The sequence below is a fragment of the Dryobates pubescens genome, chromosome 16 (assembly GCF_014839835.1).
Source record: "Dryobates pubescens isolate bDryPub1 chromosome 16, bDryPub1.pri, whole genome shotgun sequence".
NCBI lineage: Eukaryota > Metazoa > Chordata > Aves > Piciformes > Picidae > Dryobates > Dryobates pubescens.
The window spans coordinates 11,337,550-11,349,986 of record NC_071627.1 but is presented as its reverse complement, the minus strand read 5'-3'; the positions used below and the strand labels follow the sequence as shown (position 1 = coordinate 11,349,986).

The window sequence follows — 12,437 nt, the reverse complement described above, 5'->3', positions numbered from 1 at the left end:
GATCAAGGAATCTTTATGAATATTAACAAAAAGAAGTGTAATATTGAGAGGAAACAAAAAATAAGGGCAAAAAATAAAATACAAGCAGTTAACTATCACACAGATTTTTACTGACACAGAATACAACAAAGAGGTCAAAATACTAAACAGTATTAGGACATATTGTCATGGACTTCAGAAGAGTCTAATCTCAGATACACTTTCTTAGATGCTAATTTGTGTTTTTCTTGCATAACATCAATATAAATGCAAAAATACTGCTTTGGACAGGTTTCTGTTGAATCCCTTCCTGAGAATCTTTACCTGAGAAATATTTCCTAGCCTTTCTAGACGATGTTTTAGCAAATAACTGAGTTTTTTCCTAACATAAATACAAGCCAATAACCTATTTCAAATGCAGAGGCAAGAACAGAATACAAACACCTAAATGTTGATGTTTTTTACATATTTCCCTAATTCCTACTGAAACTGCACATTTCTGTGTACTCAATCTTCAAGTTCCAGTTTAGCTTCAGTACCACATAATGCACATTAATGTATTATGCAAGACCCATTCCCTGTTCATACTATATCTATTCATTACCTCAAGATACTGTGAACATGGTGACTCTTTGTTCATTCTTGCTTCCTGGTTTTGGTCAATCACTTAATGAGAATTCACTCCCTTTCACTCACTTTTAATTTTATCTTATTGGCACAATAGTAAATATTCTGTAACAAATGCCTCTCAGCTAGTCTTTTCTTTATTGCTGTAGGCTTTGCTGTATTATGGCACTGCAGAACCCCTGCTGTATGCCATCTCTAATTACAGCTTGTTTTCTGAGGACATCTGACGTACATCTGAATATACCCAGCATGAAAACTCTGCATGCAAAACTCAAAAAACCCCCCCACCAACCCAAAGAGAACCACCCCCTCACCTAGCAGTCATATAATCTCAGGCATCAGCTGACTGTTTTAATACTTTAAGAATAATGATTCTCAACCCAAGCAGTAGTTCTGGCACTTCCCACCTGCCCACTGCATGCAATGACCATCTCTCTGTAAAAGCACTGGAATTTAAAGAGGGGCTCTCTACATAAACAGACTCTGAGCCAAACTCACTACATGCTAAGGCAGGGAATTTGACAGCACTGCTGTGCTGTGCATAGTTTTGGTATTTGTCTCTGAGGTCTATAACAGCTTCATTACTGACTGTATGGCTTTAAGTTTTTGCAGAGTTTTAAACTTAAAAGATTGTAACGACTCTTCATCAGACATACCACATCATTTCACAGGTCCTAAGCAGTACAACTTCTTTCCTTTCTGCCTGAGCCACATAATGAGCAAAAAAAGCGATTTTGCTTCAGAAACAAGGAAAAGGTCAGGAACTTTTTCTTCCTCCATTTAACAATCTTCAACAGAGTAGCAAAAATTTCTTCATTGCTTTTCTCTAGATTTAGAATACTCTCTGTTGCTCAATTACTTCACAGTCTACTTGTTTTGTTTGGTTAGGTTGTCTGCTATATAGTGTCATGTAATCACTCAGCCAAGTGAAAAACCTCAGGTCTACTTCACTGTGCTTTTTTAAATTGAGAATTTTCTCCAACTACTTGTTAATAATCAGATTTGAAAACACCATCCTAGAATCACTAAAAATCATTCACTCAGTTACTTTGTTTTTTCCTGTAGGTTTTCACTGATATGCATCTTTATTTTCTCCTTCCCAAGATATTCTTTTCCTATCATTTAAAGGACTCTTAATAAGGAATATTAATATATTAACATTGCCTTTGGTTTAGGTTCTGGATTCTTGAGACATTGTTCTCACTCCCTCTGCTCAGTAATGATCTGAACTTTACCCATTCATTCTCCTTTGAAATCAGAAATGAACAGTGCATACATCCCTAACAGGTGATGAGATTGCCTGAAGGCTGCTGCATCCTAAATCGCTGACCCTTGAACGAACAGTTCTTGTTGGGGGCGGGTCTTATTTAAATGAAAATCCATTTGTTTCACAGAAACTCTATATACAATATTTTACTGTAGGTTTTAGACCTCTAGTAGTCACTTAAGTAGCACAGGCATGCAGCATCTTTCAAAAGTTAGATTAAATTTAGATACACAACTCCATTACTTATTCATACCAAGAAACAGCTGGACATGATTTGTAAAACACATCAAACAAGTTCACTAAAATCTCTGCCATGTTCAGCAATAGCTGAAGCACATTTCCAGATTGTATTTTTTTCTACAATTTGAAGCAAGAGCCCATTGTAAAGAGCTGAGGTGAAGCTGAACTCTGATGTGATTGCCTTAGTTTTGGTTTTAGGAAGCATTTACTGTAACCAGTATCTGGCCCACTGATTCCAGTGATCAGGAAACATACTGGCGGTACTGGGGTTCTTCCTCCTGCACACTCAGCTCTTCTAGCAGGAGCCTTAGGCACCTGACCAAAATGCACCTGAGGTGAGGAACACAAGCTGCCCTTGTTCCAGAGGACTGACATAGAAGCAAAGAGCCCATGCAGTCATCAGGCTGCATCTCTCTACAAAATTGAATGTTATGTTACTTGCACATGTACTCCCAAATCAGCAGTAAGCAGCTTTTATACAGTATGGTTAGAAGGTTTTCAGAGCTTTTGTTCATGGAATAAAAGTAAGGTATCTCCCTGAGCTGGACTTTTAAGTCTCTTGCAATAACTGCAAGGGCTCTACAATTCTTCAGATGGCATTGCTTATTTATTATAATGTTGTTTAGCTTAGTCCAAGCCTCCAGATATTTGACAACTCATGAATTAAAGAGCAAACATTAATACATTCCCTTGAACTGCAACACTCAGGGATGAACTACAACATCCCTGGTTGTTTGATAACATTCTGGAATGCACAGAATGCCACAGGAAACTTGTCTGAAATTGAAGTCACAGGTTTAGCCTCCTGCTTCATTGTGTGAAAGAAGCATTGCACAGCACCATATAATTTTGACAGATACACCGTCTCAATAGCAGTCTGCATCTTTTTGGTAGCCTACACATACTGATGTTCACCAGACTAGTTTTATTTTCTTTTAGAAATTATTGACACACTGTTCAGTAAAAATGATCAAATGATACAAAACCAAGAGGTTACAAATTGGCCATTAACAAATTGATACACTCTAAGAGAGATTATATCAGAAGTATGTCAAGATTGGAGAGTGCCCAGGAGTGAATTTTAAGTTGTCAGAAGAAACATCTTGCCCTGTGATTCAAAACTCTTGACATTATACGTATACAGATTTGTGGAGTCATGCCTTTTGAAGGTACAAAATTTTTGATGAAACACGAGAGAACAAAAGCCCTACATTTCATCTTTGGAGGCTGTTGTAACTCAATGTAAACTGAATGCTTCTCCTTTCTTTTTATTGTTGTCTTTTAAATTCCTCCTGTGAAACCGCTTACATACAAAAATAAACAGCTCTGTAGCTATTTGTGGCCAAGGTGGTTTATGTTAAGAATGAAGACCAACACCCAAACAGGTTTTAGCATAATAAATATTCACATGCAGTAGAACAGAATCACTTAAAACAGATTACAAATTGCAAGGTTAACCACAAAATAAAAACCTCAATAAATAAAAACTTCACGGTTATGATCCATAAGTTATTATCTAACAAACAGATTAGAGTTTTGTAGTCAGGAACTTGAAACATTCCTTTTTAACCACAGTTCATTTAATGACTGCAATGGAATAACTTTTCATACTATACTTTGAAAGTGCATTTTCTATCTATAGCACACATGATAACCAGGCAGCATCTAGTGACAAATCCTGACTCTAAAACTTTATTTGCATTTTTAATAACAATTTAATGAAGGTGAAAACCACCAATATTTTCACTTCTCTCTGAAGCAAGCCAAGCATACACTAAAATGCATGATCAAATAGTTAGAAAAAAAAGGAAAAGGGACAGCTAAAAAAACCCACCCTAATTTAAAATTATTTCAGAACTACTACTGAAGAAAGGCAAATAAATACACAAAGATAGACAAATCAGGGAAGACCATGAGCTAAAAATAAAAATAAATTCTAAGTGCTAAATACTTCAGGAACCCAAGTTAAGCTCTCACTGCCCTAGATACATAGGAGTGACATGGTAAAGGCTACATGCATTACGTCAAAGATTGCCTTCCTGAATACACTAGGATGGCTAATAAAAAAAAAAAGAGTTTTCTGATTGCCAGTTTTGAGAGAATCACAGTACCAAATACACTGTTAGGATGCCTGGTGATAAATAAAGAAGCATTTTCATGTTATATCAATGATGGCCTAATCCTGCCACACTCCAATCAACAAGCATTTTGATACCTGTATCAGAAGGGTGCCACAAGGGGCTCTGATAGACCAGGGTGATCTGCACATGCTACCTTGACTTGGCTAAAAAGCCTAAATATACTTACTTGAACTTCAAAATTCATATTCTCCAGAAATTTTTGGTTCATTGTCTCTGCAAATTTGTTGATGGCTCTCAGGAAAACCCTAAAATAGAAAAGCAAGGATACAGATAACTGAATGTTACCTCTGGAAATCTCTTCCAACCACATCTAATGTTGATGGAAATGCAGTTAAACACCAAAAGCTCTACAAGAGGCAAAATTCACCCATACATGAGTAGAGTAGATGACATTCTGTGCCATGGCATGTTATTTATAGTCTGTTGTACATAAAAACATTGAACCACAAAATTGTCACAAATTTTTGTGATCTCTGCTCAATAGTTCTAACAATAAAATTCCTTTGCCTCTGCTGCGCACTGTGTTGCATTCTTTCAACCACAATTTTACTTCCTGTGTGACAAAACCAAATCATTTACAAGTGCGACTGCCTCCTCCTCGTGGGTTTGACAGCTGACAGAGTTCCTGTACTTACAGTATTAGTTAGGAGCTGCCACTGCATTTTCCCAATTAAAAGCTATTACGTGCAGCTTCTCAGTTTGCTCACAGCCAGTGAGGGGAGGATGACACCTCTAAGAGGAAGCAGCACCTATTTAGGCTCACTATTAATGCAGCAAGATTAGATCATGTTTCTAAAGCTAAATTCTTTTTCTAACTTTCTAGCACATTACAAAACAAAAGACAATTGTATTTCTAAATATTTATAAAGTTTATTGAAATAATTCAGTTTCATTCAATACACAATTCTAAAAGGGAGTGATCCATTTCCCTCTGCTTCATTGGAAACATTTCACAAAGCTTTCAGCTGAAATATTTCTATGGTAAACACTGGAAGACCAAACCTACTGCAACCTGAAAGAGGTGAACATAAGTAAAAACAAATCCTAGCTCTTCAAATCCAACAAGTGACTATTAACTACTTCTTACCAATCAGGTGGAAGAGCTCAGTGTTACAACAGACAGAACCAAAAAAGCCCCAACAGCTTAGCATTTAGTAGCATCAGAAAAAGCCATAATTCAATAATTGGAATTATTAGCAAAAATTAAAGAGACCACAGGATATCCATCAGTTATTGTCAATGGTATGTTGTATCCTTGTGTTGGATTGTGTGTGATGTTCTGTTCTCCATCTCAAAAGGGTAAATACAAAAAGAAAGAAAAAGACAAGCAAATAAACATGAGAAAGAAATAAGCAAACACATTTAACTGCCTGTGCCTAGGAGCTGGTTTCTTAAATCAGGGGGCACTGCGTGAGAGGAGGAATATGGAAGAACCTATAAAACTGGAAGCACCATTGAGACAGGAGACACTGCTCACTGTTTCTCAGAGAAGCACTAGAAAGCAATGAACAAAATCAGAGTGTGCATTCAAAATCAGCAAAAAGAGGGAGTTTTCATACTAGTCTTGCTCAGCTATGCAACTCATTTCATAGAATCATAGAATCAGTAAGGTTGGAAAAGACCTCAGAGACCATCAAGTCCAACCTGTCGCCCACCACCTCATGACTAACTAAGCCATGGCTTCAAGTGCCACATACAGTCCCCTCTTGAACACCTCCAGGGATGGTGACCCTACCAAGTCCCTGGGCAGGACATTCCAAAGGGCAATCACTCTATCTATGAAGAACTTCTTCCTAACATCCAGCTTAAACCTCCCCTGGCACAGCCTGAGACTGTGTCCTCTTGTTCTGGTGCTGGCTGCCTGGGAGAAGAGACCAACCCCTTCCTGGCTACAACCTCCTTTCAGGTAGTTGTAGAAAGCAATAAGGTCTCCCCTGAGCCTCCTCTTCTCCAGGCTAAACAATCCCAGCTCCCTCAGCCTCTCCTCATAGGGCTTGTGCTCAAGACTTCTCACCAGTCTAGCTGCTCTTCTCTGGACATGTTCAAGCATCTCAATATCCTTCTTAAATTGAGGGGCCCAGAAGTAGACACAGGACTCCAGGTGTGGCCTAACCAGTGCTGAGTACAGGGGCACAATGACTTCCCTGCTCCTGCTGGCCACACTATTCCTGATTTCTACAGAATGCCATGAATGCTGGAATTTTATACTGGCTTAAGAGTGATTAGACACATCAAAGACAAAAATGAAGGAGGACTACTAAACATCATTGGTCACTGGAGGCTGGGAGAACACAGCACGCAGTATTACTTCTTCCCAGCTCTGTTGTTATACTGTTCCCTTGGCAGCCACTTATGAGCCACTACCAGAAACAGAACAGTCAGTGTATTGAATTTTAGTCAGCACCAAAAAAAAAACTAAAAAAAAAAAATTGCAAGAGCTAAATTTAGTTTCTTAATGAGGGAGGAAAAAGCAAAAGCTTTTAGTAGCCTTATGACAAGGAATCCTATTTAACCACTACATGATAGCCCAAAGCAGCACACTGGTTCAATTAGGGCAGCAACTTGGTTGGCTAGACTTAAACCCTTTGTTATGATTACAGTTCCCCAGGAGAAAAAAAATTCCTTGTGAAAACCTCAAGAAGAATATTTTCTTTCCGTCCACCTAACAGTCCTCTGTAAGGCTGACATCATCAAGGCGATGAAGTAATTTATACAGTGTTACATCTTGCAAAGTCCTAATTTTTCAGGACACTACAGTTTTAACTGCTAGGGTAACTGTACTGGTAGAAGGGAAGGGACATGTAAGAGTGCTGTGCTGCTCTACTGCATCATCCCACACTTTCAGATGAGCTTCTTCCCACTGGTCTAGGGCATAGTCTGATCTAATCTTCTAACACCAGCTCAGCTAAGCTTGCTAAGCTAAGCTGATGTAGGGGTCTGATCTGTGAAATGCTGAGCATCATCAAATCATCTCCAGTTCAAGAAACCTGACTTTGCTCAATGTGGTTGTTGCAGGCTATCACCATTCTCCTAGGTAAGCTCTGTGCAATCACAGAAGTGCAGTTTTAGCCTATGTTGGTCTGAGCAGGCTATGGCACTTCCTTTTCAGCCTTTTATGTGACCAAGTCTTACTCTGGAAAACATGATTTTCTCTGCCAGCTGCTTCACACCACCTACTAGAAAATAAACACATTCTTCCTTAATGCTCCACTCATCTGGGTACATTTATTTCTGCAAAACTGGCTGATGCTTGACACAGTTCAAGATTTTGCAAGAAAAGGGGATTCTAAAAAGAATGGTCTGATTTAGCACACAAAAAACTGCACAGCGAGGCAGACACCCCGTGTTACTCTGTCAGTGTCCCCATGACTCTTCTGAGTAGGAGTTCTGGGTCAAGGCCTTTTCAGCCTCATGCCTTTCCTGTAGAACTTTATTGCTCTGTATTCTCCTTTGATTTACAAACTGTATTTCTTGCCAACTCATGTAATCAAGTTCTTCAGCTCCAGCTGCTCAAAGTGGCATTTCCTTTCACCCAGGAAGTCTTTTGCTGTGGTAGGAGGAGGCAGAGGGCAGGTTCCTACATTTCTGAGATATTTTTCTTTTGTCCCTTATTTACAAGCAACCCCAGTACCTATGGTGAAACATGTTACCTAAATATCCTGTTCTAGCAGAATCTGGTTCAGTGATGATAATTTGTCTTGCATTCAAACATCCTATACCTTTAGGAATTTTGTCTTTTAGCAGACAAATATCACGCAAGAAACAGTAGAAATAGTGGTAACGTAGATACATGTGGAATTTATTAGTGCAAATCTATTTCAGAATATGGAACTATTTCTTGTGTGTCATATTTAACCGTGGCTTCACGTTACCCATACATAAAAAGCCTCAAGAAAACCCAAGAAACACCAAGGTATTTACTGACCAGCAAAAATTACTGATAATATAAAAAATATTTACAGGATTCTATACAATACCATTATATGGAAGCTATCTTCTGTGACTGTCCCTTTCATTCTCGAGGATATTTTTATCTGACATACTGGAATGACACATTTGCAGAAACCATGCAAAACTTCCAGGCTGCCAAGTTCCAAATATTTTCATGCATTTATATTTTGCCTAAAGGGTGTATCTATTTCTGTCATTGGAAGTCACTTAGGCAGTGAGTTTGAATTCTATTCCTGGCTCCTGACAATGTGCCTCAGTCTCCCCTTTCACCCAAATGGGGGATTAATTTACCAGCCACAGGTATGAAAATAAACAGAGCTCTTGATGAAAACAAGAGAAAATACAGTTTTAATTACTACTGACAGCATATTCCTAATGAAAGAACTAAACATTGATCCAAGAGGAGAGAGTTAAAGTCAAATGATAGGAGAAGGCATCATTCCTTACATGGTTATTCATACCAAGCTTGTGAAGCCTGGAAGGCAAATGGTATCCTCAGCTGCATCAAGAGGGCTGCATCCTAGGCCCCATCATAAAAAGGACAGAGAGTTGTTGGAATGGATCCAGAGAAGAGCCACAAGATGATCCAAGGGCTGGAACACCTCTGCTATGAGGTTGTTCAGCCTGGAGAAGACTCTGGGGAGATCTTAGACCTGCCTTCCAATATCTGAAGGGATCCTACAGGATGGCTAGAAAAGGACTTTTCATAAGGGTGTCTAGAAACAGGACAAGGTGGGGATTGGTTTTAAACTGTGGGAGAGTAGGTTTGGAAAGAACTGAGAAAGAAGTTTTTCAGTGTAAGGGTGGTGAGACTCTGGAACATGTTGCTCAGGGAGGTTACGTATGTCTTCTACCTGAGGGGTGTTCAGGGTCAGGTTGGGTGAGGCCTTGAGCAAATGAGTCTAGTTGAGAGGCATCCCTGCCCATGGCAGGGAGTTTGGCGGAGATGATCTCTAAGGTCCCTTCCAACCAAAGCCATTTTAGGATTCTCTGACTTGAAACTGACATAATGGAGATGATAAAGCTAGAAAGGAGCTGGTAAAACGTGTGCCCCAGAACAGCTCAGAAAGACACAATAGGCACTGCCTGACTTCAGAAGACATTATTGTGAAAAATTACTGAAAGGGATTATCTTGTCACAATGTAATGTACGTTTGTTGGGAAACATCTGTGCTAGTTCGACCTTGAAGGGCTTTCTGTTGTTTGTGTAGCAATGGGGTAGGAGTTGTGGGTGCTTGGTATGCTGAAGTCAAGCTGCCCCTGAGAAGGAAGGCAAACAAGATAAGGAGTAGCGAAGATCTGGGAAAGAGAGCAATTAAGAAATTCCATAGAGTAGTGAAAACAATGATGTAACCTTTTAGGAAGTAACCAACAGTGTGTGTTAAATTAGAATAGAATTAACTATGTATAAGATAAGGCTATAAATAAGGACGTGTGGAACAATAAAGTTGGATTTTCGTGGATCATATTGATCGTTGTCGACCCCTTCTTGCAACATACGTTAATTTCCTTTGCTTCAGTAACAGATCACTGGAGCTTAACTTTTCTCTGAAGCAGGGATTGCAGCTCAGCTTTATTTTGAACATTTAGGCTGGTTTAGACTGACCAAAGAACAGATCTCGATTTCTCATATAGATAATGTCATTAGATGTTTTTTTCTGTTTAACCTTCTCCTCTTGCCACATTGCCCCTTAATTAAAAAAATTATGCAGGATAACAAATATGGTCTTGAAAGTGTTTAATCATGATAAATTGTCTACAGTTCCTTAATATGGAATTAATTTCTCATCCATTTAAACAATTGAGATCTAAACATGTTGGAATTCTTTTACCCACAATAATTTCCACAATATTTCCTGAGTTTATGGGAATTGATCCTTCTAATTTAGCATTCACACCAGTCTCTTAGGCCTTAAGATTTATGAATGATTCTGAAAAGCCTGACTCTAGGCATAATAAGAGCATGAAAAGGCAAAGTTTTGTCTTAGGACAGCTACAGAATCACCATGGTTCAATTGCTGCTACCTCCTGTAGCTGTCTAAAGCTTGCTGCTTCTGCCAGAGAAAATGCTTTCAAATTTTGGCTTGAAAGAAAGCCCCATGAATAAGTGTACTTAGAATATACATCTACATCTATGAAAACAAATGGGGATAGTGCAGCACTGTAATAACAGATGTAAATAATTTAAGACATAGCTGAAAATGTACAGATCATCCTAAGATTAAAAAAAAAAAAGATAAAAATTGATACATTGATAAAAAATGCTCAAAAAAGCATGAAAGAGAAGGGCTGAGAAGGAGCAAAGAAACAATTTTTTTTCTTTATAAACAACATGGGTTTCAAGGCTATTCCTTACTAGATGATGACTCTAGTTAACAGTAAAATAGGTCTGCACATTGTCCTTGCTTTTGAAGTGCAAATCGGTGATAAAGCTAAAATACAGATCTGAAACTCCAAGTTATTTTTAGCATAAGCCAGAGAGAATTACAGTTAAAAAAAAAAAAAAAAAGAATTAAAAATCGAACACCAAACAAACAAAAACCCCACAACAACATCAAACAAATAGCAAATAAACCCCTTCAATTGTCATGGCCTGCTCTTAGGTGGTTTTCCAAAAGCTGGCTTTTTTCTGCACTTAGTTTCATACATAAAACACTTCAGGGTTTACACAATTATTTCAGGAAAGGTGCCTAAATCAGGCACAGAATTACAAACCTCCCCAAAATCATTAATTAGACTTTCCTCAGACTCTTAAGCATGAATTATTTTAAAGCAGACGTCCAACCACAGTGAGATGCCCTAAAAAGTCTTTGCAAGTTCCCAAGACTATTTGAGGGTTCACAGCATCAATGAGGTGAAGGCTGAGTTAGGTCACTTAGGGATTTATTAGCATTAACTCAAATTCATGTTTGCTATTTTTTCTAAAACTGTGATCACACTGATGTAATGGCAGGTGGAAATAAAAATCAAGGACAAACTTCTACTGGATAAGCAGATAGAAAAACAGATCAAGCTTCACAAGAATATTGTTTCTTGTGTTGTTGTGAAAGCTCTTCCTGAAGAAAACCATTAGAATGCATTTAATGAATTAAAATCATCAAGAAAAAAAAAAAAGGGTCTTTTTTCAATCATATCTGGAAATCAACACACATGGAGAGATTTTAGAACTCAGACCTTCTTCCCCACAAACCCTAAGTGATTTTTCCCTCAGAAGATTTGGTCTACAGATTTGGTCCACAAAAGGAAGTCAGAAGGCGTTACACTAACTTCAGTCTGGCAAGCATTCATTTGTTATCCCCTTGGGTTGATCAATCTTCAGTATAGCCTGTACTTGGGCAGATTAGTGATATGAGGGGAGTTCTTGCAAAGCCTAGGAAATGCATAGACTATTATCTTGAAGATCTTTTCTGAATTCTGATAGACACAGTTTTGCCACTGTGCCAATTACAGCAAAACTGAAGTAGGGAATAGCAGAGGTGAAATAATACTCCCAAATAGTTTGTTGACCATATAGTAGCAACCTGATATAAATACTTCTCAGAGGACACATTGTAGGTATTTAAACATGAAACAAGCACAAAGCAAAAATAGCCAAAGTCAGCTGATTCCCTTGTAGGCTTCTGTCTTCTTTCCTTTTCCTTCTTGTGTGCAAAGCTATAAGACAACATGTTAAATAAGACTAGGAAATTGGTTCAGACCCAGTCCCAAATGTTGATCATTGTCAATGAAACAGTACTCTGCAACTCTAGACTAAATGTGGAAGATGTAAAATACACAAAAGAGAGATCATGCAAGAGATAAGTGTGACAGAAGGAATTAAAAACACACATTTCATTATTTCAGTGACCAAAATGGAGCAGCAAGAGAAAGCCTGAGAAATCAGGTGAAAAGATAACAGAATTCTTTTTGAAGCAACAGCAGAAATTATCCCCTGATAATGTGGCAAGCTATCACTGACTGAGAAATGAAGGGCAATGCAAGATGCAAACACTGTTCAAAAGCCTTGTAGCTATGTGAAAGCTACTTATTGAGAGCACAATAATGGCAACACTTCAGAATTGATCCATTTCCTCTGTAACTGGAAAAATAGGGCCAGTGGTGCAAAGAAAGTGACATGCTTTAATAATACTACTCCCTTGTGTCAACTCAGTATCACTAGAGACTGAAAAATAACTTTTTGTACCATTCACGTTGAATTCTGATAATAAAACAACTATCATTTTCCAAAATTA

General features: G+C 38.2%; 1 protein-coding gene across 1 annotated transcript in view; it reads right to left on the bottom strand.

The window, feature by feature from the left end:
* The window catches only part of DOCK2 (dedicator of cytokinesis 2), a 170,075-nt gene that overhangs the window by 44,392 nt on the left and 113,246 nt on the right, over positions 1–12,437 (bottom strand). The window contains exon 30 of the mRNA XM_009899183.2: positions 4,421–4,499. Within this exon, the coding sequence (XP_009897485.2) occupies positions 4,421–4,499 (79 nt within the window). The remainder of the gene's footprint in view (positions 1–4,420; positions 4,500–12,437) is intronic.